The sequence below is a fragment of the Penicillium crustosum genome (genome assembly GCF_028827405.1).
Source record: "Penicillium crustosum strain IBT 35664 chromosome Unknown utg000001l_segment0_segment0, whole genome shotgun sequence".
NCBI classification, from domain to species: Eukaryota; Fungi; Ascomycota; class Eurotiomycetes; order Eurotiales; family Aspergillaceae; genus Penicillium; species Penicillium crustosum.
This window is the reverse complement of record NW_026623122.1, coordinates 4507912-4534967: the sequence shown is the minus strand read 5'-3', so window position 1 is coordinate 4534967 and position 27056 is coordinate 4507912. Positions and strand designations below refer to the sequence as shown.

Genomic DNA, 27056 nt, shown 5'->3' with positions numbered 1-27056 from the left:
GCCTTGGAAACCACCTGAGCGCCTGCAGTGGGGAGATACTCCCCAAGTGGAATGTGCATTGCGATTTTATTTTGTCAACATGATCTAGGGTAAGAGGTTGTAGAGTATGAACTTCATGATGATGTCTCGTTTCTGCTTCTTTCACGCTCTGCATCCTTCATCGTTTCATGTACTTGGCTAATTGTTTGCTACAGTTGCCTTTTCAATTTAACGCTCGATTGCTTTCCAACCAAATGGCATTTGTTGACTTGTGTTGACGGTTCAACCTCGACTTGGTGGGCCACTTGAATGCGGACTGTGGCATTCGACCAATATGGATCCTACAGCCGGGGACTTACGCTTTGCGAATCATTTGCTACTACCTGTGGAACTTGACGTCTTTTCCTGAGTCTCTTGTTCATTTTGCCTTCTTTCTCAACATAGCTGCTCTATCTATCTATCAGGTACCCCCCCCCAATAATCCCATCGATTGCACACCTCCTGATACCTCTCGCCATAATACAATACTCGCTTCTACCAACAGAACGACAACCCCTACATGGGTAGTTGCTCTGTTATAACTTTTTCTGGCCGAACTGAGGGAAAATCACATGCCAGCCCAGCTGAACTCTGTGTGCTTGGATTTCTCTAAGCCACCAGAGCGCCAAAGTCTTAGCCTGAGCCATGACTACATCATTGTGTTCCTCGTCTCCAAGAACTCCTATGACTGGTAGTGAGAGGCACAAGGATCTCTGGTAATGCTGTGCGTGATTGAAAATCTTGACCTCGTCCAATTGAACCTGCTGAACAACAAAATCCATCAACTGTTCATCGTTATGCGTAAGCCCCATTTCTTCTGGGAATTCTATAGTAACCCAAAGAGCTGCATCATCCCGGGGGTCCACCAAACGGTCGGTGCCGGTCATGAAAGGACACATATCACACGCATCTCTTGACATTTTGCTGGTAGATAAAGTAGATAGATAAAATAGGTTTGAGGTAACTGGGCTTTGCTGGAAAATGGTCTAGAGGAATGCTGCTTGTGCTAATGGTGTAATCATAAGTCGACGGCATCTGCCTTTTTATATGTTCTACGATTCTACGATGCAGTCGAGAACAAAGACGTCTTTCCGTTCATTACTACAATGCTTTTTATGTATAGTCGATCAAAAGTCTTTGATCGACATCCCTTGAACAAGTCCATTCTTTGCCTTCGTTATTCATTGGCCGAGTTCATTGACAGAATCTCATTCTTTGTTAAGCGCTAGGGGTGCATCTAAATATACAGAGCTGATCAAGTTTGACTGACATGGAAAGAACAATAACTAAATCTCAATAAAAACTGCATGTAGATAGGGCTTGCATTTGATAGCTAATTTAGCCACTCACCGTGGCGCTGAAAAAAAAAAATCCACGTATGTGCATGCCATGACTCCCTGGCCCAATTAAGACCATCCACCAAATACCAATCCACGCTCAAAGCAAATTCCCCCAAATATCGGATCAGAATCTTTAGAGAAAACCAAATGAAAGCAAAGAAGAAATAAAATAAGAAGAAAGTAAACTACCAGTCATCAACGCCGCGCACCTTGACCTGCTTGTCCTCGAAGGCCTTCTTCAAGTTGGCATTCAAGTGCTGACGACGCGACTTCTTGGCCTTGTAATGGACGGCGTCTTCTTGCAGGATGGCAGTCTCGCCAGCACCCTCCACGCTACGGAGACGGCTCTGTCTCACCGAGCCATTGATGCTGGCTCGGAAGTTGAGACCGCGCGAAGCGGACTCGGGGGTGTGGTAGGCGCTACCGTCAACCGAGCCTCGCGACCCGGGAGTCATGGGAATACGGCCAGCAATGTTCTTGCGAGGAGTAGAGAAGGGGGAGGCCTCACGGCTTGGGGGTCCGGTGGGAGCAATATCCACGCCAAGCTTGCGCATCTGTGCCTCGAGAACATCGATGTCTGTGCTCTTTCCCTCGGCCATGCTCATCATTGTAGCAATGGTCTTAGTAACAGCCTCGACGGTTGGTCGGTTCCTGCCTGTGCCATTTGCCTGCGGGATATCGGCGATCTTGGCACGCAGGAGGGAGACTGCCTGTTCAAGGGCGGTCATCTTGACCTGGATATTCGTGAATGTGGTGCGCAGATCATGCTGGAGTGCACTTTGCTCGGCAGAAAGTGGTGCTTCGAGGATAGCGCCGATGTCGGTGTGTGCATCAAGGGTCTTCCGGATGCTTGCGAACTGGCCTCGCAGGGTGACAACTTGCTTTGTGAGTAGGTCACGGCATGCATCGAGCTTTTCATCCACTCCCTGCACCCGTTGATTGTCCAATGATTGCGCAATTGAAGTAATCAGTTCTTCAAATCTCTCAATATCCTTCAAGGTCATCTTTGTGTCGAGAATGTCAGCGGGCTGGTCGCTGTTAAGGACCATCACCCATCCATCAATATCAGAGGGTTGCTTGGGCTGCTGGTGCAGAAGGAATCCGGCCATTGACCTAGCATTGATTCCCAATGTATCTACCATGGAGTTGATGTCACGATAGAGTCGTTCGACCTGTCCGGCAATACCTGGCTTCGCAGTCTCGCCCATGTAGTTTTGGTGGGGTAAGAATGGATCCAGAGTATCAACGGGCTCAACAGGCTGAGCCAGTTCATCCCGAAGTCTATCATCCTCGTCGTCATCTGATAACGATAGAACATCATCTTCCTGAAGTTGAGCTGCTGCATGTGCGCGTGCTTGCTTCTCTTGCTCCTCGCGAGCAACATCGCTAGCCTTTCTCAAGTGGCCATCACGCTTGGCAATTTGTGTAAGAGATGCCTTACGCGAGTGCAACGCGCCTGTGGACCCCTTACGGGTATGTGGTTTCTCGGAAAATAACACGTTCTTTTTCCCTCCGATCCGAACCGGACTCGGTGACCGGTAGGGCTCACGATTAGCCTGGGAAATAGGGCCCGGGGGAGGAAGCAGCGGCTGCTTAGAGACCTCCCCAAACAGCTGCCGGGGAAGGCGGCTTTTGTCATCCGCATTTCGAGCAGGGCTGCTGAAGAATCCTCCGGTAGAGCTTTGCTCCGAAACAGCACCAAACGAGCTCTGTGCTGATGGCCTGGGCTTGGCAATGAATGCTTCGTCGTGTGTGATTTCTTCGCCGCTGTCACTGAAGTCTGACTCGCCTGCGGCCTCGGAGTCTCCATCAGAGATACCAGATTCATCCGATTCATCCGGGATTGGGACTGCCTCCTCGACAGGTTTGGTCTTTGGCTTTGCCGTAAAGTCAGGCGGGAGAGGTGCTTCTTCGGGGACAACTGCAGTCTCGGATTTTTTGGGCTTCGCTAGGAAGTCTGGAGGAAGGGGAGCGTCGTCCGTCTTGGGCGCAGTCTTCTTCTGAGTGAGGAAGTCGGGAGGGAGAGGAGCATCATCCGTCTTTGGGGCAGTCTTCTTTTGAGTAAGGAAATCGGGAGGAAGGGGGGGCGTCGTCCGTCTTGGGCGCAGTCTTCTTCTGAGTGAGGAAGTCGGGAGGGAGAGGAGCATCATCCGTCTTTGGGGCAGTCTTCTTTTGAGTAAGGAAGTCGGGAGGGAGAGGAGCATCGTCCGTCTTCGGAGCTGCCTTTTTCTGGGTGAGGAAGTCGGGAGGAAGAGGAGCGTCGTCCGTCGCGGGTGCAGACTTTTTCAGGGAGAGGAAATCAGGCGGTAGAGGGGCGTCATCCTCAGCTTGTGAAGACTTCTTCACCTTGGTGAAATCAGGAGGAAGCGGGGCATCCTCAGCGGAGCACTTCGACACGTTATAAGAAGCAGAAGTATCTCCAGCTGCATAACTAGCCCGGGTGGTAGGGTCTGGTGGTAATGGCGCCTCCACGTCGATACTAGATGTGTTGGACCAATTCTTCTTGGGTGTCTCGGTCTTATCAGGTAGCGCTGACAACGGGCTGGTCACGCGGTTTTGGTCAACAGTGGCGCCAAACATAGAGAATGGCGACTTGGTATTCTCGGTCGAAGTGGTCGTCTTTGTAGTCTGCGTCTTTGAGCTGAACATTGAGGTGGGGGGTCTGTGAAGCAGGTTTGCTTGCCCCGCCGAAAATTGAGAATGTCTCCTTATTCACAGGCTCGATATCTTCAGCGTCATCATCCATTGATTCACTCGGCGACGAGCTTCCCTTGCGGGGCGTCGACACCATTTCGTCAAAGGAGCCACCAAACGAGAACGCTCCGGCAGAAGGTTTGTCTGACTTTGGCCCATCATTGACAGCCGAGCCATCGCCCTTGAAGGTAGACTTGAGTTCAAACCCACCTTTTGGAGCACCAAAGGGATTCTTGACTTCACTGGACGCTGGAGGTGGGAACGAGGTAGGGGCTTGAGGCTTAGCCCCAAAGGGCGAGGCAGAGCTCTTGGAGAAAGCACTTTCACCAGCAGAGGCGGTTCCGAATGGTGACGCCTTTGGTTGTGTTGCTGCGAAGGGTGACTCACTTGGCTGTTTCGCTGCAAATGGTGACTCGCTTGTTTTCTTCGCTCCGAATGGGGACTCGCCCGGCTTCGCTGTTGCAAAGCCACTAAAGCCGCCTCCACCGGAGAAGGAGCTGAAGCCACCACCGCTAGATGCCGCACCCTTGGCTCCGAATGGGTTTGCCGGGGAGCTAGACTGTCCAAGTCCAGATCCCATAGCGCCAAATCCAGACTTCCCGAACTGTGGCTGTCCAGGGGTACTGGGGGTGCCGAATGATGCACCAGGCTGAGAGGGGGTCCCAAATGTGGGACCAGGGGCCGGTGACGATGGCTTTCCAAAGGCCGGGGAAGGGCTTCCACCAAGCCGGGACGGACTTCCAAATGCCGGAGCACTTTGCTTCCCAAAAGCGGTCGCGCCCATAGTCGAAGCTCCCAAGGCTGATGGGCTACCGAAGGCAGGGGCTCCCGCCGGCTTTCCGAAAGCTGGCTTGCCAAACGGCGACGAACTTCCAAACCCTGACTGGCCAAATGCAGGTTGCTGTGTAGGGGCAGCGGCCGGGGTTGGAGCTATAGCCTGTGGCTGAGACGGAGCTTGGGTTGCCTGGCCGGACGAAATCAATCCCGAATACGGGATATTTTGGCGAATGGAATCAGCGTAAACAAACCACCAAGATGAAAGGATACCATCATTATTCAAAAGAAGAACCCCGGGAAGGGGCGTCGAGCTCTCCAAGATATCGGAACCCGGAAGCGGTGCGACGACATTTTCCGTGGCTGAGAGGTTTTGTGCCAGACCAATGACCGATGTCTCATCTCCAGAGTCCTTCAACGGGACACTGGCACGTTTGGTGTCGTCGCTAACTTCTGTGGTCATGAACTGACCAACATGAGATTTGGTTCGCTCATCGTTGGCCAGAGGTTGGTCAGATCGCGTGATGAGTCCGAGATCAGTCGACGCAGTTGACGCGACGATCAGGACATCTCTCAAGTGAGGCTTGTACTCTCTAATTCTGGTGATAAATTGGAATGCGGGACCACGCTTCAACATAAAGCCCATAGTCGAGCAGACTTCTGGCAATTTCTGGATGAGGAATGGTGCCTGCTTGCGACGGGTTATGATGTAGTATGAAGAAGCTGGGTTCATTCCCATATCATCTTCTGCGGCATTTGGAGTGTATGTGACAAAGAAAACATCGTTTTCAAGCCATGCGATTGATGAAACTGTATAATCGTAAGCAAAATGACATCTTTAGCTCTGGGAGTTATATAAAACTCACTGTGACAATCTCCCTCCAAATCAGATGGCCGAGGAATTTCAGCTTTCTTCGTTCCATCTGGGGCCATCTGGTATCCAGTGCCATCGGCTAACCCAGCAACGAGCTGCTTTCCTTTGTTGCTCCATGAAGCACAGCTGACACCATCCTTGAGAACTGGGCCATTAGGTCCAGGAACTAGGCTCCCAGCCTTAAGGTCTGCGATAAGAAGCTCCCCGTTAACTGTCACTAGCGCGACGAGTGTCGAGGAAGGGTCGGGGTTTGGTGTCAGTGCTCGTAGCGACACGCCATTCGTAGGAATTGAAATCGCCGGCTGCGCATTTCCTTGTGTGAGGGTGTTGGTATCGAAAACCGAGATTGTGACACCATTCTCCGTGGCTAGAATCAGGCCATCGTCGCCCGGTGTAAATGCCACATGAGTGGGACGAGAAGGAAGGGGAATTGTGGCGATGGGTTGGAAGGGCTTCGTTTTCTCCATATCTTCTCCAGCCGGTGCCTCAATGGACTTTCTAACGACATCAGCGGTGCTGATTACCAGCGCATCTGGGCCAGCGCCAACAATGAGGCCTTTGGTGTGTGCGACAGCCAGAAGTGAGGAAGTAGGAGCAGGCAGCGCGTCGTCGGGCCATGCCGTTGGGAGGAAGCGGATATTTGCGTCCCCGGATACGCCTTTGAAACCGACTTCCTATAGCTACATTAGAGAGGATTTCGGTGAGTGAAAGCTGTGGCGGGTTGAACATACATCGGTAAAGACATCGGGAAGCTCTGGACCAAGCTCCGCAGAGGCGCTTCCCCCAGCGGGGTTGGACGCTCCGAAGTTGAAAGCCATTCTAAGCTTTTCGGAATTGAATGTCCCAGAAGGAGAACGTGTGCTTTCGCTTAGAGGAGAGCTATGTCTGAGAGCATTAGGCGAAGGTGAGTTGGGAGGTGTAGAGAGCGAGCGGCGATGGAGTGACTGAGGACTCCGGGAGAATAGGTTGAGAGTATGCGCGAAAATCTTGAGGGTGCGCGGCTTCCCAGGGATGAGAAGGCAAGCAAAGAATAAAAAGGGTCGCAACGGGTATCGCCGATGCGCAAAGGGTTGGAGAGAGAAGAGTCAAGAAAGACTACAATAGAAAAGCATTGAATTGGAAAATAATGTCCGGCAAAAACACCTTGTTTATGCCTGATAATTCAGGCTTCAATTTAGGCTGCGGGAGCTTCGTCACTCCAAACAGCTCACTTCCTCTTCATTTCCATCTCCAGCTTGCTACCCCATTCGTCCATCCATCCTTCTCGATCTCCCCCAATATTCGAATTTTGCTCTTGTTCCTTCCTATACCTGCTTTCTATCTCGATAATTAGTTTAGCTGGTCGCGAACACCAGCGTTATCACGATGCCCGGCTTCGACTTCACAAACTACAACCGCAATGCGGCGCTTCACGCTAGGGGTGTTCCCCTTCCCAAGGCCACAAGTACCGGTACAACAATTGTTGGATGTATCTACGATAAGGGTGTTGTGGTACGGTCCCAAACGATGCGAGGAGATTCCTACGAGCTGTGACCCAGGAGCTGACTTGAATCGCCATTCCAGATTGCAGCAGATACCCGAGCTACCAGCGGTCCTATAGTAGCAGACAAGGTAAGATATACCTATCAGACCATATGCATATTCATTTTGGAAAGTATCTAACATTTTTTGTCTATAGAACTGTGAGAAGCTACACTACATCGCGCCGAAGATCTGGTGTGCTGGAGCCGGTACCGCCGCCGACACCGAATTCACCACGGCGCTCATCAGCTCCAACGTCGAACTTCACTCGCTATCAACGGGCCGCGACCCCCGTGTGATTACCTGTATGACGATGCTTAAGCAGCACCTCTTCCGGTACCAAGGCCACATCGGAGCGTACCTTGTTGTTGCAGGCGTGGACCCGACCGGCACGGGACTGTACACTGTGCATGCACACGGATCTACAGACAAGCTGCCGTACGTGACGATGGGATCCGGATCGCTGGCTGCAATGTCTGTGTTTGAATCGACCTGGCAACCAAACCTGGACCGCCAGGGCGCCATCGACATCTGTGCTGAGGCAATCAAGGCCGGTATCTTCAACGATCTGGGCTCCGGTAGCAATGTCGACGTGTGTGTGATCGAGAAGGACCAGCCTACCCAGCTGCTCCGCAACTACATGAAGCCCAACGAGCGCCCGCAGAAGGAGCGCAACTACCGCTTCCCCCGTGGTACCACTGCTTATTTGGACCAGAGGGTTATCAGCAAGGAAGATATGAAGAAATATGTCACGATCGAAACTCTGTCCGGTGATGATAACCTTGCTACTGGGGACAGCATGGAAGTTGATACTTAAATTTTCTTGGAGACGCACTGATCAGTGGTCTTCTTGGATTCATTTAATGCACGCATGGGTTTCTTCGGTCTCACTATGTTCTCTGTACTATCGTAATTCGGGCAAGACAGCGGACGTACTTGTCCGTGGAGTTATGCTACAAGGTGTAGAGCACGGATGGCCGAGACAAGAAATCCGGAGTTTTCAAAAACTTGATATAGTTTTCATGTAGATTGTATGCTCAACTGGGAACCCTCTGGGCAAGGTAATATTGAAGCAGGGGTATCGTATTGCTCTATTGTATAAATATTTCCTGTGTATACATCCATTCACATACCACATCTACTACCGATCAACCCTCGATTCACCAATCTGAGGCAGAGAAGTGAGCTCTTCAATAACCTCAGAGCTTTCAAACTTGCCGACGATCCAACGGATGTATTCATACTGAGTAGCCGAGATACGGCGGCCATCACGACGGTATCGGACAACACCAGCATGATACATGGCCCGCACGAACTCCGGATCCACGGGCCCGCCGTGTCTGCGAAGATACCCGTAAAGCCAGTGAACCATATGGAAAGACTGGCACGGGGTCAAGTGCCTGCAGCAGGAAAGCGCAACTGCCAGCTGGTTTATGAGGTCGACCGCAGCATGGGGATCGGGACATCGGCTGTCCCGCGGGGCTGGGTGGTATCGCACGAGAACTTTCTCGTCGGGGTGTGGAATGGGCTGCCAGGCTTTGTGGAGGCTGACCTTAAATGGGGTGTTGTTGTTGAGAAGTCTGAGGATGGGCCAGATGTTCTTTGAGTCTCCTGATCGAACAACGTTCAGGATTTCTTCAACTGTGTCTGGGCTGGTGAGGTTCATGCGGTGGAACATTTCGTCGAATGTGGTGTGGAAAAGCTTTTGTATTCCCTTGTATATGGATGGGTTTGTCCATACTTCTGATAGGGAAAGCTGGGAGGTTTCCAGTTGTTCGAGGGTTTTGCGGGTTGTTTTGGTAATGGAAGTTTTGCCCTTTTTGTTCAAGGCTAGGAGCAGAAGGCTGTTGTATGGGAGATCGAGGTCATGGATTTCTCGCATGAAATTTGGATAGAATGTTCCGCTGGTATCTTGTATCACCGTTTGGTAGAGATTGAGCAATGAATAGATCGGTCGATCCGTTGCTCTTGCACTCTGATTGTACATAGGCCCAGTAGATCGACCAAGCGTTCGTAAAAGCCAGAGTCGCAAAATGATTTGACGTTGAGTTGAATGGCTCAAAGGGGCATGCTTGATTTGTGTTTGAACGCACGGCAGAGGGAAATCGAACCAGACTTGTGAATTGGCAACGGTCGAAATGACTTCGGCGTTCGCGAGGCAATCCCGCCATCTTTCAAGCAATTGGTTTCTGGCGACCCTGTCTGCTGAAGACGATGCCAATGACTCTGTCACACGAATGACACAGTCCGCTGCACTGTCAACATCAAGCTGGCTGAATATCTTGTCGGGAAACGGTAAGCTTGTCTCCGAATCAACATCCATGCTTTCCAACCAAGCTTGAACCAAAGCAGAAGGCCACTGGCTGCGACGGTCTGCATCATGGGTTTCGATGATGAGTTCCTCAGCAAAACGAAAGCTGCGAATACGCAGAAGCTCTCCAAGCCAAGCATCAACAATATTTCTATCCAAATCGTGATAACCGAGGATGTTACAGCACCCAATAGCTTTCCACATCGCCCGGTAGTGCTTCAACAAAGCTTTGTGGTCCCATGATCCCAGGGTCTTGTTTCGTTCGACGATGATATTCGGTAAAGCGGTAATGATCAGACAGATCTCATCAGTCGAAATCAACCCCAATTCCAACGCCCGATTAATCGCATTTAAAACGGCGGTTCGTTTGCCGCGTTTCGTTTTCGTTCGAACAAAGATTTCGACAGCTGCGGCGTAATTCCCGGATCCGCGGGTATTCAAAAATGGGTCATCCAGGAATGCAATTGCTTCTGTAAGGTCTGGGTCCGAACGAGCAAGTAACCGCTCGAATATCTGCCGGCTGTATCGCGGCTCCCGGTGGAGGTCAATTCTCAACCGACGAGTGAAGTCTCTTGCATCTTCAATGCCCCAATTGTTCCCATCCAAGAATCCCTCAAGCATCTGTTCACGTGTAGCTTGGCCCCCCTTAGCGAGGTATGACGGAGGAGGATGAGTAGTATGAAATTCGCTGGGCTCGGGTCCAGGCTCCGGGTTCTGGTCGGAGAAAGAAAAAGGTACTTCAGGAGGACCGAAAGAGTGATCGACGAAACCTTCATAAAACAATTAGCAAATACTCAAAAGATTTTCGTGTCTCGTCACACATACTTTGGGTTTCGAATGGCGCTCTCTGCCATGGATGGTCAGTCCATTTCATGTGTTCCCTCCCATTGCGGCCAAACAAGCACGCGATATCTTCAGCCGGGCCTCCCCTATGCTTGCCAGAGCGGTGTTTCTTCGTTTCGCCAGGCGTCGCCGTGCCTCCAATGGTCCGGGAACGCAGCTCCCATGGCGCCGTTGACTATTGGCGAAGCGACGAAACGTGGCTGCGAGCAGGTCATCACTGATCCAGGGATGATCAAGTGTTGCAGTAGCTGGCGGTTTTAGAGCATGCCGGTAGGCATGTCTGCCGAAAGACATGGGATTGGCTATAGCATGTGCAGGCCTATTGCTGTCTTAGGCTTGTCGCAAGCACTCGGAATCAACTTTCGCATGGCAGCTTTCCAATTCTTGGCATGATGACTAATCTCCGCATTGCTCCAGGGCGGGAGTCAACGGACCAATGTTTGGGCTTCTATTATCACCTCTGTCTATATATGTAACGATCATATTTTGTTTATAGCATTTGGTCCAGCTATTATTTTCTTGTTTTTCACATTTAATTTATTTCTATGCTTGACCTATGTTTATGTCATGTTATGACCCATTTAATCCTTTGAAGTCACCTCAGATGTATACCGAATGTTCGCATAGTTACCTGTTTGTAACTACAATCAGGTATGGAAATGTATTTATATGGAAGGTAAAAAAAGATAGTTTGAATCATAAAGACAACGCCAATGCAATGTATGCAGAATTTTGCCCACAATGGTATCACATGCAAATCATCTTGGAGGGGACATAACGGAACGGTGTGATAAAACATAAGAGAGTCATGATGAGAAAGCGTGGGAGATGACAAGAACTCAGGAAGCTGTTCTGACTTCGCTGGGAAGCGGTTTCCGTCCTGTCACCACATAAAAGTCCATATAAGCATGGACATTTCGATCCTGTATACTTTTCCTTACATCAACGAGGAAAACCTCAATTTCAGGTTTGGACCAGCCAAGTGCAAGAAAGGGCTTATATGACCACCCGGACAGAGCATCAAGCCAATTGTTCTCACTCCAAGCACCAATGGTCTTTAACTTTTCGTCCTCGGGCCAGGTATTTGTGGGGATTTTGGAGAGTCGTTGTTCAACATCGACGAATCCTATATCTTTCATCCACTGTGCAATCCGGTGAGCGATTCGGAATTGTCTTGGTGGATCAGCATCGCGACCTGAGCGTATATTAAGGTCTACCCAATCATGCATGGCGTATGCGCTGTATCCCCCGTCTCGATTCTCGGGGGGCATGGTACCATCATCACATTTTGGTTTGGGATCGAGCTCGTGACATTCCATGTATGCTCCCGGTTTAAGGTGTTTGAATGCCTGTCGTAGTACACGCTTGAACGAGGGCATGGCCCCGGTCATGTGGCCGGTATGAATGAAATCAAAATAGTTCTTGTTCCATAGCCACTCTTCTTCAGTGGCATCATCAATCAAGAAATGGACGTTTGGCGGAACTTCTGTTGGTTGTACTGGGGAGAGATCTGTCCCTATGATTTCGGTGTTTGGAAACAAGGCCGCTATAAGAAGTCAATTTGAGATGGTGAGACAAGAACTTTAGGACTGGGACGGGTGATCATACACATCTCTATTGGCCATATCCCTGAGCCAGTGCCGATATCAAGGATATGCTTGGGGTCTTGGAGAGGAACTTGGAATAGCTTTCCGTCCATCGCCATTTTGAACATGTGATGTTGCATGTCCAGGCGGTCTATTTCCTGTTCATCATTGGGATATACATAGGCTATATATTGGATTAGCCATGCTGTGCGAGACCTAACAGAGCCGGGATGGTAAGCATACCTCCCTCGTGGTACCTATGATAGGTTCTTCCATTCTCGACAGGATAATCCATCACACTGTCAGTCAACGACTGTGTATCGCTGTTATGATACGGTCAGTCATGCCAGTCGTGGATTTGGTAAAGAAAATATGAAGAGGGGACAATGGAGGTAGTATTACCAGTCAGGTTGAAGTGGCTGCATGATTTTATGTTAGCAAGAAAAATCGATAGTCAAGCAGCCACCAGGATATCAATAACGCTAAAATATTGACATGGGACCATATTCTATAAGAGAAACAAACTCACCGGACGTCTAGCACCCATGGTCACCTCGCTCTTATCCGAAATCGATAATGGGCAGGTGTATCAAGACGCTCGGGATAGACAGTGAGCTATTCCCTAGTGAAGTTGATTCAGGAAGTTATCTCGTGCTCCATTCCAAGACCCAGTATGAATACGGAAGGACTCAAACTGACGCAAATCCAGACATGATTGAAAGAGAAGGAGGGGGGAAGAGGAGCCCGACAACTTGGGTTAAGTTATAATCTGGCAGGGCGGGAGGACAATCCCGACAACTATAATTCAGCGCAAGATCGACATTTGAAATATTCGAAAAGCAAAAAAAAACAAAAAAAAAACAAATGCAAAAGCAAACCCCGGTAAGTGGAGCTCTAGTTCGTGTACAAAGCTGGGTAAATGGTAAGTGAAAAAGTAAAATTATATGAAAGAGTAAGATGCCCAGGCGCTTCAGGCGTAAAAGCATTTAAAAGCGGGATAGTATCCATGTAATATCCCTGTTTTCGCTGGGGAAAAAGTGTAGTTCTCTATGGAAGATGATTGGACGGAATTAATATGTAATTGATACTGGTTTTTTACTTGGCTTTTTTACTTGGTTTACCTTTTGTGTTTTCTGCTTGTTTTCATACTATTCGGCGACCAAGAATATAAGTATTAAACTTATTTCCTTCCCTCAGAAGGACAGAATCATAAGATACAACAATATCCCTTGGCGGTTTCACTATTATTCCAACTTGTGATGTTGGATTGATATAACCTAGGACTCTTTTTCCGGTGACTCCCCCCCCGCGGGTCATCCTCCGGTTCCCTGACGTGGGACCCCAGATGGTACATATTATGTATCTATTTCAGAACTTAGGTAGCCATTTTACCCAGAGCTCATTATCTCGATCCTCACGATCGCAGGCTCCTGGCTGGTTGGGCTCGATGAACCAATAGAGGTTGGTGCCATCTAGCTGGGAATATGCAACCCGCCCAGCCACGGGCCGCCTTCAACCTTTCTGCTGGGATTTGTCCTTTAGATTGAGCCGATCAGCAGAAAACGATTCCCAAGAACACTTGTGCAGAACCCTGCAGGGTCATCCTAGCGATAGTCAGATTCAAACGCCGTTATATCCCGAAGTGAGATTTGTTTTTTTCGTAAGTGAACAAATAAACCCATGCTATAAAGACTTCACATCAAAATCCAAAAAAGAAAAGGGAGGATAATAATGGATTCTAGACTGGGGAACGGCCCCATAGAGACGTGGAGTTGTTGGGATTTCCCAAATGAATCTCCATAACAATGCGGTACTGTTCCCACATGCCAAGACCTTAGTCATCGCACGGACTCCCGAGGTCCCGTTAGACCCGAATATCAAAGAGAATAATTCTAGAATATATTTTAAAGTCCTGGATAGAAAACTAAAAATTTCCTTTGTTTTGTTTTATTTTGCTTGGACAACTCAGACTCTACTATATTTAGGTCTAGCGGTGGGAAAATAGGAAGTGATCCATCAGAAATAGCGTCACACGGGGCGCTTGAAGCCTGAGCTTTTTCTCCTCAAATTGCTCCATAAGGAGGGGCACATGGGATCGAGAAGTGCATCACGGAACATGCACAATAGTTTCCGCTATTCCGGGTCTTCATATCGGTTTTTTATCTTTTATACTTTTTTTATTTTATTTTCTAATGACGTCTGGATTTCCGCGCTATACAAAGTATTACCTACTCCGTACAATATCGTACAGAGATACAAAGTCCTCAAGTTTCCACCCCGAACTTCTAGACCGAGAAATATGTAGGAATCTTTCGTCATTGTGCTGCAAATGTCGATCAAATAAAGACGTAATTATAGCATATAGCATATATTATAGACGGAAATGACAAATGTGTCCAGGTATACACCCCAATTTCAAGTAACAAAAGTATCTACAAAGATAAAAACGTAACCTTCATGTACTCGGAGTACCCCGAGCCAAAAAGCTCCAGTTTGAGTATTCTATACGATAGAAAGAAAGGGGGTAAAAAATAAAAGCAAAACACGCCAACAACCAGGATCGTAAGCTTGCAGATAGAATTCCAAGCACAGCATCCCTGCAGTCGTCCCAAAAATAATGATCTCGCTGCCATGGACCCGGGTTCCCATCCAAGGGGAACACCCCGGGAATTAATTGGAATTGCAATTCACCCGGACCCGGCGACTAGGAAAGTTATTCGGGTTCCAATGTGTCGGTAGCGCCGGCCCCAGAACCAATTTCCCAGACGGGAAGGGAACTATGTACATACATTCTTTGATGGAATTTTCAATCCGTTTTTCTTTGCTAATTGACTAGGCATGCGGATGCGATTTTTTTTTTTATGAGTTGTCTCTCTCTCTGACGCTACATTAGTACAACAATATATGCGTGGTTCGGTGTCTGTCGAACCGCAACCCATTAACCGCTAAGTCGTCACTCCGCAGCGGAGCATGTAGTGGAGACAGCCCTTGGCGGTTTACCTCTTTTGAGATTCTTGCTTTGGCCGCTGGCATCTCAAGTTACCCACCATAAGCGGGACTTGTACGAAGGATGTACATACGGTGGTTTCTTTCATGTGGGGATATAGATAGGGCATAGGAAATTATAGGGTCTGTTAGTCTGCTAAGTGTTCACAACCGAACAACTCCGAATATATATGACCAAATCGAGACACATGTTACACGGGATACCAAGACTCTGACAATAAGATAATGGCCTATCGGATAAGAGTCCAAGAGGGAAAAACGTGTGCTCACTTTCCTATGTTCACTAAGCTACTCTGTATGTACTTAGTACCTAGTTTGTAGGGCTGCACACCGGAAAATTCAGCCAGCCAATCTGCATCAAGATCTAGGAAGAAAAAAAACAAATGACAGGAGTGCTAAGCAAATGTATGCAGCGAGAATCACCCCGAGTTGCGCCTTGTTCCCATCAGTAGGGTACCAACTACCTGCACCTGGAAGAATGTGCCTGACTCGTTTCTTGACAACTCATCTGCTTCAAAAAATAGTGAAACTCTATTGAAAGTGGCCTTGAGTCAAGTAAGACATGCAGCCTATTATCCTTGACAACGTGCATATCGGCCCATCGCCCGTCTTGGGTCTTTCGCTAAACGTACTTGATACTACGTGTCATGCATGAAACAACTACCTACTGGAGAAAGGGTAGTATTTTTCACAGATGTTTATTCTCCACAAATGATATCACTGGATTTCATTGGCCGTGGACAGGATAGACCTGTACTTCACAGGCCGACCTTTTCACCAGCTTAGGGGTTGCGCTAAGGACGCACGACAATATTAATACGAAACTAAACAAAAAGGAAGAAAGCAACCCTCCTTGTCATTCTCTTTAATTTCATGAAGCCCAATAAATCAACCATTAACCCTGTTGTGTATGTAGGTGCGGGGTGAATTATTCATAGAAATGATCGGCTAAAGATATCCACACAGTCCAACTTGCGGTCTCGCCGAAGAAACCCCCGACACGTTCTCACACCGTTGTACGTTGTACAGAGTACATTATTAGAGAAGGTGAATTTTTACAAGGACCCCATCGCTTAAGGAAAGTCAAAAATATTTGGAATTGGAATTGGAACTGCAAATCATCTACGGAATACGGAGTACTAAAATCCAGAATACCGGGTCTGGGTGGAGGTACAACCAATCGGCACGGCTTAGGACTAAAAGGTGCGAGCACCACACAACTGTCAGACGCAAGCGAAATGTAGATCCTGCACGTCTACAATTGCTCTGGAGAGGAAAATCATCCCTTCCACACCTCCATCATCGACCAATGAAGAGTTAATGAGGAGTTAGTGTCGAAATGTTGAAACTAGCATTGTCATTGTTCACTTTCCTATTACAGTCTGGTCTCATTTAGAAGGTTCTTCTGCGTTGTAGATCGCGCTCTAGAAGGGCCCCTATTAACTCTCGAGGGTAACCTAACTGATCACTCGGAAAGCAAGTTATCTCCACCGGGTAGGTTCTATTGGCTGAATTGTCCCCGTCCTATAAAGCCATTCATCTACGAGGGAGAAACACAGAATAATGGCTGGGATATGCTTTAGACGCAATATATATCACGAAAATTAATTGGACTCCGTATACTCCGTATATGCATATCGCTTTGCTTAGTGTCCCAGATATCTGTCCATTTTTTCCTGCTCGGCATGTGCAAGTCCTTTTGGAAGATGACGTGTTATTAGGCAACTCATGGAGCCATGTTGTCGTTCAATTGTATCTATGTGTGCTGGTTATTCAATTAAGACTCACTGTCCAATCACTACATACATAACTTCAACTGATATACCAGATAAATTATCATCTTCTTTGGACACGATTTTAGGTTTGGCTTGTCTGGTTGTAGAGCTTGGTTTTGTTTTCTTGAGAACAAATTGGGGGCCTCAAGTGGATATATATATCAGCATTCTCGCGTGCTTTTTGTTATTTAACGCAGAATCTAAGTGAGACATCCATAAACCATACAAGCCTAGTCCTATAGTTAAAACAACGAGGATATCAACGAATAAACCATCTAAACAGGTTGATATAGGACAAAACGCAAACAGCTTCAAAGTGTACATCCTAATCGGGTTATATTGATGTCGGTCGGATAAATCAAAATCCGACATGACGCACCTTGTGATTTTGAAGCACCCGAAGTGCTGGGCGTCAACAAAGCTTTGGCGAAGACATATCTCTACTCTGCAAATATCATTTCAAAGTAATAGTGACCATCTTGCATTTTCTCTCCCTTGATGTTTGTCCCATTGAATTTCCGAGCAGGGCGGGGTACTAAAACGCCACTTTGAGTCCTGACGCGTGACGCGTAGAGCCTCATCAGACAAGAAGCCTGGAAATCTACCACATGATTCTGCATTTCAACAACTTAGCTTGCAATGGTGCGCCAAACACCAGCTCGTTCCACAAGGAGCCGGGCGATGCCCGCCCGTCAACCTAAACGTCAGAGACAGACAGATGATCATGCTCCAGATGTCTATCAAGAACTGCTGGAGGAGGCTGAAGCCAGAGATCCTGGGCAATTCGCTTCAGACAGGCCAATCAAGAGACGCAAGACCGGGGATATGAAAGCTATCCCCGTGGGACTAGAGGCCCCGGAACAAACACATCGGGACGCAGAAGCAAACGAACATAGCACCCAACCAGTACAAACTGTTTACGATTCATCGACATCAGAAGAATCAGACGTTGACTGGGAAGATGTTGAATTACAACAACCATCCCAGACTTTGTTGAATAGACTCGCATCCCAAGGCGACGACGAGATGCTCCAGATCACACTAGAGCAAGAACCCGAGAAGCAGAAAAAATCAGTCCAAAGAAGGAAGCCTTTAACTGGAGCTGAAAGAAAAACTAGGTTAGATGTGCACAAATGTCATATTCTTTGCCTTCTTGGCCACGTTCAGGTGCGCAACATGTGGTGCAATGACGAGGAATTACAGGTGAGAGCTAGCCTGACTAGGCATATCGATTGGGGATCTAACAGCACCGTAGGAATTTCTGAAGAAGACACTATCCAGGAAGGTCATCGCTCTCCTGCATCCAGACGAGCATAAACCACATTATAGCAGATCCACCACGTTTATGGATGGTCTCAACCATGCTGCAGATGCCTTCACCCGCAGATTTCAGGTTACCAAACCAGGAATGAAACGGGCTCACTGGGCGGAAGATGAATCACAATTGAAGCAGCAACTGGTATCCTTCACAAGTTTTTCGATTAACAATAATTTACTAACACGAATATACAGGAATCAATCATGTCGAATGCCGAAGTCTTTTTATCCAAAGGGGATTTTAGAACCCAAGCGAAGACAATGCAAGGTTCCCGGGACTTCGGGGCTCAGCTATTCTGTGCCCTATTGCGGTCTGTAGCCGTAGAGGCGAGACTTGTTTGCTCATTGCAGCCGTTGCCATTTTCTGGCACTGTGAAAGACATGACACCCTCTAAACCAAAGCATCAATATGTTGTGATATCTTCAGATGATCCTGGATCCTCCACAGATGAACGCAGCCAGAGCGAGAAATCACCTGCAGCTTCAAGACCTCGACGGATTGGGCAGCCTAAATTCACCCCCTCACGTCCTCCTCAACCAAAATTCCATTCAGGTATGTGACCTTCAGCGATTGTTAATCTACGCCCAATTAACACCCACAGCCCCGATTCCGACGCCGCGAGACTCGTCATTCCCGGTATTTTGGGTGGAAGCCTTCAACGAAGCTGCACAGAAATGGGTTCCAATTGACCCAATAGTAACGAAATCTCTTGCTAAACCTTCGAAATTTGAACCGCCTGCGAGCGATTCGTTAAACTTGATGAATTATGTGATTGCTTTCGAGGATGACGCGTCTGCAAGAGACGTGACTCGTCGCTACGTAAAAGCATTTAATGCAAAGACACGGAAACTCCGCGTGGAAGTCACACGGAATGGCGAGAAGTGGTGGGATAAGGCACTGAAGGCCTATGAAAAACCCTTCTTCGAGGATCGGGATGAGGCAGAGATTAGTGAATTAACATCGAAATCAGCAGCTGAGCCCATGCCACGCAATATCCAGGACTTCAAGGATCATCCTGTCTATGCGCTTGAGCGACACGTTCGTCGCAATGAAGTAATCCACCCCAAACGAGTCATTGGATACGTGGCGTTGGGAAAAAGCACAGCGCGGAGTGACACATCAGAACCTGTTTATCGTCGATCTGACCTGCATATCGTGCGAAGTTCCGATAAGTGGTATCGCCTTGGACGGGACGTTAGAGTTGGCGAGCAGCCTCTCAAGCGTGTTGCCGCAAGCCGAAATAAGAGCGGAGGCTTCAGTGACGACGAAGATGAAAATGAGCCCCAAGAGACCACGCTATACGCCGAGTTCCAAACAGAAATCTACATCCCACCACCGGTGGTTCAGGGAAGAATTCCAAGGAACACATATGGAAACCTTGATGTTTATGTTCCCAGTATGGTTCCGCTTGGCGGAGTTCACATCAAGCGACCGGAGGCAGTTCGAGCTGCTCGGATCCTTGGCATTGATTATGCCGATGCAGTCACCGGATTTGAATTTAGAGGTCGTCGTGGTACCGCTGTACTCGGGGGAATTGTTATTGCCATCGAGTACCAGGAGGCGCTCGAGGAAGTTATGAGGGGTCTCGAAGATGAGAGGCGGCATGCTGCACTGGAGGCAAGAACTGCGGAGGCTCTGCGGTTCTGGCGACTCTTTTTGATGAAGCTTAGGATTGCAGAAAGAGTCAAGGAGTATGCTGGCGACGACGAGGAACAACAGCCTGAAGATATCCAAGACGAAATGGATGTTGAAGATGCTGGTGGTGGTTTCTTTCCCGAACCAGACCAGCCAGCCAATAGCCCACCTCCGAAAGTTCTGGGAAAGGGCAGAATGGCACATGATCAGGGGTTTCCCGAAGATTACACAGAAATAGAAACGGAACCGTCATTGGATGAGGAGGATTACACTCTGGGAGGGGGATTTCTACCTGGTGATGATGATCCAGCCCCAGACCCGGTGGAACCTCCAAAGTCTGCGTCTTTGGCCATAAATTCGATGTCGGTTCCTGAGAGTATTGCCAGGAACAAAGCATCAAAAACGCCTCGATACTCACTGGTGGTTGTCCCAAACCACGGCTCAAACCCGACATCCATACCCCAAGTCCTCGCAGGATCATCTGACAAAGCTCCTATCGCCATAGATTCGTCCACAAATGGTGGCTCCAAGTCTGCAAGTGTGGTTACTGTCTCCCGGCCACCGTCACCCGTGCCTAAATATGATTCTGACAGCGAGATCGAGAAGGGATCTTTGCTTTCCGAGGACCCTGACGATGAGGATGCAATTCCCGAATGGTTGATGTCTGATGAGGACTAATATTTAATAACCAGACCTGTTGTATGTTACATATGTACATTGAACATGAATTGTTTGAATAAAAAGATCAAAACAGCTATTCTTTACCAAGGACTGCTTCTGCCAACCTTAAAATTTGTTTTGTATCATACCTGTAGTATTTGCCTTATGTAGCACTATATTGTAAACTCTTTCAACAGCCCGGCCGGGCTAGCTCAATCGGTAGAGCGTAAGACTCTTAATCTTAAGGCTGCGGGTTCGACCCCCGCGTTCGGCTATTCCTAAAAACCAAACCTGAGATTTCTTTTTTGCTCTCTTAGTTTTTCTTCCCCTTCCCGTTCGAACAGTCCAGATTGAAATACATAATTGCTATCTATGTTTTGGTGTTATTATTGTATTGTGAATGCATGCAGGTCGAAAAGCATAGCGCACGGACCAAGTCGATATTAGCGACGCGTTGACGCGAACCGCCTCAGGCATCAGGCATCTACCTCCCTTAACGTCATATCTTTTACCTGTAGGCTCCAGTCTGATGTTTAAGTCTTGAAACATTGCTGTTGCAATGAAACAATCGCATGAACCTCGTAACCTGCCAGAGACTCCTCGAAATCAGTCCCGTACCCCGCGAAGGCTTAGTCCACCAGGACTCCCAACAACTGCCACGAAAAACATCACCGGGCGGAACCGGTCACCGCAGTCCTTGACATCGGCAAGCACCCGTAAGCGAAGATCGCTGTCACGAGTCCAATCGACTCTCACGCAAATCGACTTTGTGACACAACCCACACCTTCGAATGATGACCAGCTTGGCTACATTGACGAATACAAGCGTCGCCATGGTACCCAAGACACAACCCAGCGGCCAAATGTAGATAATGGGTCAGACAAGGATTCAGACAATCTCCCCGCTCCACCAGTTCGGTCAGCTCGTATCTCGAAATTCAAGATGAGTGAACGAGAACACGATTCGGATGAACGCTCGCAGAAGCGGAGGAGCTCTGGAATCCTCAATCGAGATGCAGGTCGAAGTCATGGACCACGAAAGAGCGAGACACCAAGGGCAAGTGTCCGTCCTAGGGGCGGTCGAAAATCTTTAGAGAAGTCAACAGGAAAGCGGGACAAGACTTTAACTCAGATGGACTTTGTACGACGCTACATTACCATCGATGATGATGATGATGACGTGAACATGAGCTACATCCAACCGACACCGCAGAAGAAGAACATAAAAGATGAACAGACAGAACATACGCCCAAACAGAAGCAATTACAGCCTACGAAGCGTCCGACCTCCGCCAAACGAAAGCGCAGAGCCTTTGAAGAAGAGCTGGACCTTTCAACGGGGGAACCTATATCCCAACAAAAAGAAGCACCAGAATCAAATCCTAGAAGCGGAGGTGAGGGAGAGCAGGTATCTGCAGCTCCTGTCACACCGCAGAAGCTTCGGACGCGCGAGATACCTTCTTCACAGACTCCCGAAAGCCCCGGTCTCGCTATTATAACCTCATCCCAATTTCGCAGCGCTACTCGCTCTCCTTCGAAACGGAAGCCGTTAAACCCCACGGATAATTTCATGCAACCTATCAAAGAAGAACACCCGGAGATTCGGCGAGTGGTCGAGGATTCACAAGATCCCGCAGGCGAATCTTTACCACGGCCTACAACACTCGATTCTCCAAGTCTCTATAACAATTTGGTCCATCCCGATCTAAGTACTACTGAGGGTTTCCCCTCGTCTGCACCTCCGACGGAGTCAACTTCCCAGGAATTCCCCATCGAAGCAAATGAGAACTTGAGAAATGAACCCACCAAGAGGGAGAGAACAGTGATCTACGAAACGGATGCGGACTCAGAATACGGAGACTTTGAGGAAGACCTCGATGAACGTTCCGTGACACCATCTCCAAAGAAAACACACCGAGAATTTGGTCCGCATGACGGCTCACAAGCGACCAAACATAGCCCAGAGTCACCCAAGGATGATTCCCAAGAACTTCCTCTACCAGCTGTGCAATCGAGCCCTGGATTGGATGATGCTCCTCCATCCGAAGCTCCAATGTCCGATGCTTCAATTTGCTATCAAAGAATGCACGCAGCTACACAGTTCCCGCATGAGCCAATCCCAACGCTGAATACACAGAAAATGTCCGAGCTTTTCCCTCACGGAGACAGTAGCCAGTACACAGATTTGGAGGTATGGAAGCCATCTCTTCGAAAACAGGCACCAGGGCCATTCTATCAGACACAGACACAGACCCAGAGCCAGGAAGGTGACAAAGAGTCTACTGAAATGGTTCCCGAGTCGTCGCCCATCCGTGAACGAGAACGTGGAATCGAGTCGGGTGATAATTCGTTCCAACGACCTCTTGTTCCCGGCTCAGTGGTTCAAGTTGAGTCCTCGCAGGCGGTGGATCGAGATCCCCAATGGCAGGGCCGGATTCTCTCCCGGAGTCAGCTTCTTACATCGAGCGTCATGGAGAGCATTCCGCTCCCGAATTTTTGGATGGGAAGTCAGGATAGTGTAGGAGAGCCTTACAGCTTACCCGAAGGGTGACATTGTTTGCGAGATTATTCAATGGATTTTATGAATTACGAATTTGTTTAATATTGTTCAGTGTAATTATTATATACATATTACTACACATTTAACCTTGAATTTATTGATCAACGTGTTTATAGAATGTGTATGTAGTTAGTAGTAGTTTTTGAGGATCGTCGCAAGCGGGGCGGTCGGCCCATGGACGAACGCGGAGATCCTGCAACCTTGTGCTTCCAAATCTTCGACCCTCTTTTCCCTCCTGCAACTTCCCAATCATGGATATCGCCTACGATCACATCCAGGAGGAGGCATTTTCCAACAAGGAGGGCGCTCCCTCCGACTCCAAGCCCCAGGAGTCTAACGCCAACCTCAACGATGAGCTACAAGAGACCTTCCGTGCATTCTCCGCCAGTCCGTGGGGCTCCCGAATTGGAGGACTATGGGACAATGTACGCAAACAGGGAGAAACCTACTACGAAGGTGCTCGTCAAGAGTATGCAGCTGCCAGCGAGGAAGCCGTGAAAGGATTTTCAGATCTCAAGGAAACACTCGCCGACCGGACAAAGGGGCTGTCTCTCAGCACAGCTGCCTTGACGGGCAGTGGCGAGGGACAAAGTGACGAGACCGCCACACCCAAGGCTGCTACAGAAGGAGGAGAATCTACCGACAAGGGAGAAGGCGAAGGCGCTGGCGCCAGTGGAGAAAGCTTTATTGCCAGGTTGAAGGCGGAAGCCGCTCGGCGGCTGAAGGAGATCGAGAAGGCAGAGGAAGCAGCTGATGAAGCGATCCTGCGATTCGGAATGAACATAGGCCAGAAGTTGCGTGAAGCTGTTAGCATTTTGCCCCCCGATACCGAAGAGTCCGGCAAGCTTCTTTTCGAGAGCAAGGATGCAGAGGGAAAGCGGGTCATTCATGCTACACGGTTCGAGGCACAGCTGCACGTTATTCATTCAAACCTGGAAAGTTTCAGTAAGGACCCGGTCAGTGATGAGTGGCCTTCGTTCAAGAAGGAGTTCAATGTCGAAGTCAAGACGGATGAGATCGCTGCCGATTTGGAGAAATACCCCGAGCTCCGTTCAGCCATGGAGAAGCTCGTGCCCGAGCAGGTCGAATACGCGGAATTCTGGACTCGTTACTACTTCCTTCGTCTCGTCGTGGAGACCGAGGAGAAGAAGCGTAAGGAACTTCTGAAGGGTATGTCGAGTTTATTAATCCGGTGATTTTTGTTCCCAGTGCTAACCACTTCTACCTTACAGGTGCCAATGCCGAAGACGAAGAAGAAGTCGGCTGGGACGACGACTCTGACTCTGAGTCTCAGTCCCCCTCTACCCCACATGTCCGCTCCGGTGCCCAGACTCTTGCTCCCACCAAAGAAACCGAGAAAGCCGAGCCTCGCCGTTCGAACGACCAGCACTCCCAAGCCGACAGCGAATCCAGCTACGATGTTGTGAGCGGCGCTGCTAGCCGCACACCTGGTAGTCCCAAGGAAAAGGCTGCCTCCGCTGCGAAGGCGGATGAGAGTGACGAAGATTGGGAGTAATTTCCTATCTTTTTTCAAGGACGCATCAGCATGATGATATCTAAGTTGGTCCCGAGGGCGCTTGTCTATACCATATACCCCCGAAAGCGTGGTCTTGCTACTGCGTGCGCCAGCTTAAAACATGGCCAATTGCTCCTGAATAAATCTGCTTTGGTTGGAGTTTAGGAATATCGGGTCTTTTATTTTTGGCGTTTCGGGCTTTTTTTCCCCCTCTCCTTTTATTCCCAGCTCTGTTTTCTGCAACTTGCTTTCAGCGAGCGATTTTATCTGTCTATGCGGTTGATATCTGAATACACGTCACTCTTTCTATCCACATACATAGCATCTCATCTCATCATGGGGGTCTGACTATCTAAGCTCCTAAGTGGACCATCAGCCGACATTTGACGGCCACTATAGATGATGGCATTCGCCGAACAATTTGACATCCAGTAGAGGATTGGCCCGAAGGGTAGGATGAAAAAATCTATCTTGTAATGCACTCGCTATCTCATAATCATGATCATAATACATGTACAAGGCATCATAGTCCACGAATTTCCCATCCATCTCCCATTTAATCTGTTGTGCCAGACCCTACATCTCCATCATCCAGAGACCTCCCCATCTTTTTCGAAAGGGGCGACTCAGCATACGCAGGCCTCATACCACGTTGAACACTTGGACGGACATTCGAGCCTTTGCGCACCGGAGTTTCTGGCGTACTTTCCCTGGAACGAAGGTGGAAGCCCTGCGACCGCCCGCTGGGCGAGTAAGGATCGCCGCCATACTGGGAACCGTTACCGGGTTCCCAGCCATACTGGTAATCCTCACCGCGGTGTTTGACGGGGCTTTCATTGTAAGGATCCCAGCCAACGCGACGGCGGGCCTCGGAGCGTAGCCGCTGGCGGTGCTGTTCGTCGCCGCCAGCGCCGGTTGTGGATGATTCTTCCAAAAAGAAGTTGAGGAGCTCGTCACTGATGGAGAGGTGGGATTGTTGCTGGAATTGTTGGAGGGATGTTAGGCGGAGGAGGGTTTCGAGGAGGGAGAGGGAGGTACGGATGTTTTCGAAGTGGGGGTTGGAGACTGTTGTTGTTGCAGCGGCGGATGAGAATGATTGATTCAGAGGAGATGGGGAGTGAGATGAATGCCCCTTCTCATTAAGCGATAGCTTGGCCATCATATTTGGGTCTATTGAGGATTCAACTGTGGATGATTCGGGATTTTCGGCTTCGGACTCGGTATCGGAGGTTTCGTCTTCGTTATAAACTTCAAATGCGATCCATTCTGGGTCTAGTCCGGGAGGTAGACGCCATTCTTCGGGGATGGAGTCTTCATGCAGATAATTGAAGCTGCTGGTTTCCGGATTGTCGCCCCCGTTCAGCTGTGCGTCGAGTTGAGCTTGCTCCTCATCCTCTGGTTCCTCCTCGGATTCTGGTTGAGCAAAGTCCTCCTCCATCTCGTCGCGTTCCATCATGCGGCGTGGCGGGAGAGCATTGAGGTCCCGTTTCAATAGTAGCACTGGGTTGTTTGTTTCGCCCTCTGTGCTGATGTTGAGGATTCTCCCGGTGTCTGCGTAGAAGATTTTCGAAATTTGGTGAATAGGAAGAATCTCCCGGATTCCTGCCGTGGAAACGCCTTCATAGTTTTGGGGTTGCGGGTCATTCTCGTCGATTGTGTGGACTCGACTATCATCTAGGTCTTCGATGATCAGGACTTGATAAGCGTATTCATCGGACCCGGCTGGCCCCGGCAGTTTCGTTCGTGGGTGTTGGTCTGGAGACTGCAATGAAGCTATTGGAACGCGGCGCAGCTTCAAACGTGCCTTGTGCATGACTTCCTTCCATGTGGCCTCGCGAACAGATTCTTCATCATGAGGTCGCAAGTGGCTGGCAAATAGCATGTACATCGATAAGGTAAAAGTTGGCCCTACTTGGACTGCTTGAGATGGGGACATTGAATATTGTGTATCCCCTGCTGTGAGAAACGTGCTTGCTTGGAGTAGTCGGGATGGCGATACCGTTGCGGGTAAGTTGGTGGATAACTTGGCCCCAGAGGTGGTGATGGCCAGGTTCATCAGTGGTACTGCGTCTTCAATCCGAGCCAACAGCTTCTTGATATCTTTGATAATAAGCTTGATTTCTTTCTCGCTGTTCGTTTGATCCTTGGAGGATCTTGCCCCTTTACGCCTCAGTTCTTCAGATGCCGCAGCTCTTCCCAGACGCTGTCCTAGGGCTTGAATATCCCATCTCAGAGACTTTGTGAGGGCGACAGCAGATTCCAATGACGTATTTCCTCGAGCAGCACTAGAAAACAATTATTAGCTTTCTGGCAATCCAAACCAGTGTCGAGTGACTCACATCAACTCAATCATGTCAATAGCTGGGGCAATAACCTGTATCTTGCTTTCCAGACGTTGTTGTAACGAAACAAGCTCATCTCGGTCCTCGCTTTTGACATTCTGAGGGAATGGATCAGCGCCGACTTCTTTCTACAGCCGAAAAGACTTACTCTGAGCAAGCGCGATGACTGGCGCATTGCATAACTGGCAGTTATCGCAATTCCCGACCTACGTGACAGCTTTTAGCATTGAACGGTGTCGTTCCTCAATCATTATTAAGCATACCGAATGGCATAATTCATGGC

General features: G+C 48.9%; 8 protein-coding genes across 8 annotated transcripts; 4 read left to right on the top strand and 4 right to left on the bottom strand.

The window, feature by feature from the left end:
- Positions 1 to 554: 554 nt before the first annotated feature.
- Positions 555 to 938, bottom strand: N7487_001688 (uncharacterized protein; the record flags this gene model as incomplete). The annotated part of the gene is made up of 1 exon (XM_056869436.1): positions 555 to 938. The coding sequence occupies one exon, from the start codon at positions 936 to 938 to the stop codon at positions 555 to 557; it is 384 nt and encodes a 127-aa protein (XP_056734220.1).
- Positions 939 to 1543: 605 nt separating this feature from the next.
- Positions 1544 to 6518, bottom strand: N7487_001687 (FG-nucleoporin NUP159; the record flags this gene model as incomplete). Its single annotated transcript, XM_056869435.1, is given in 5 exon segments — positions 1544 to 3638; positions 3697 to 3986; positions 4006 to 5636; positions 5693 to 6374; positions 6432 to 6518. 5 exon segments carry the CDS (start codon positions 6516 to 6518, stop codon positions 1544 to 1546), a joined length of 4785 nt encoding a protein of 1594 aa, XP_056734219.1.
- Positions 6519 to 6930: 412 nt separating this feature from the next.
- Positions 6931 to 8108, top strand: pup1 (proteasome core particle subunit beta 2). The gene is made up of 3 exons (XM_056869434.1): positions 6931 to 7191; positions 7264 to 7311; positions 7379 to 8108. The coding sequence occupies exons 1-3, from the start codon at positions 7066 to 7068 to the stop codon at positions 8036 to 8038; spliced, it is 834 nt and encodes a 277-aa protein (XP_056734218.1). The 5' UTR covers positions 6931 to 7065; the 3' UTR covers positions 8039 to 8108.
- A 254-nt stretch (positions 8109 to 8362) lies between these two features.
- N7487_001685 (class I SAM-dependent methyltransferase) lies at positions 8363 to 12386 on the bottom strand (the record flags this gene model as incomplete). The annotated part of the gene is made up of 6 exons (XM_056869433.1): positions 8363 to 10302; positions 10358 to 10550; positions 11317 to 11921; positions 11984 to 12145; positions 12205 to 12284; positions 12364 to 12386. The coding sequence occupies 6 exons, from the start codon at positions 12384 to 12386 to the stop codon at positions 8363 to 8365; spliced, it is 3003 nt and encodes a 1000-aa protein (XP_056734217.1).
- A 4995-nt stretch (positions 12387 to 17381) lies between these two features.
- On the top strand, positions 17382 to 20373 carry N7487_001684 (uncharacterized protein; the record flags this gene model as incomplete). Its single annotated transcript, XM_056869432.1, has 4 exons — positions 17382 to 17945; positions 17998 to 18201; positions 18255 to 18612; positions 18662 to 20373. 4 exons carry the CDS (start codon positions 17382 to 17384, stop codon positions 20371 to 20373), a joined length of 2838 nt encoding a protein of 945 aa, XP_056734216.1.
- A 541-nt stretch (positions 20374 to 20914) lies between these two features.
- N7487_001683 (uncharacterized protein) lies at positions 20915 to 22906 on the top strand (the record flags this gene model as incomplete). Its single annotated transcript, XM_056869431.1, has 1 exon — positions 20915 to 22906. One exon carries the CDS (start codon positions 20915 to 20917, stop codon positions 22904 to 22906), a length of 1992 nt encoding a protein of 663 aa, XP_056734215.1.
- A 260-nt stretch (positions 22907 to 23166) lies between these two features.
- On the top strand, positions 23167 to 24431 carry N7487_001682 (BSD domain-containing protein; the record flags this gene model as incomplete). The annotated part of the gene is made up of 2 exons (XM_056869430.1): positions 23167 to 24085; positions 24148 to 24431. 2 exons carry the CDS (start codon positions 23167 to 23169, stop codon positions 24429 to 24431), a joined length of 1203 nt encoding a protein of 400 aa, XP_056734214.1.
- A 556-nt stretch (positions 24432 to 24987) lies between these two features.
- N7487_001681 (RanGTP-binding protein) lies at positions 24988 to 27053 on the bottom strand (the record flags this gene model as incomplete). Its single annotated transcript, XM_056869429.1, has 4 exons — positions 24988 to 26716; positions 26771 to 26871; positions 26922 to 26979; positions 27037 to 27053. 4 exons carry the CDS (start codon positions 27051 to 27053, stop codon positions 24988 to 24990), a joined length of 1905 nt encoding a protein of 634 aa, XP_056734213.1.
- Positions 27054 to 27056: the final 3 nt, after the last annotated feature.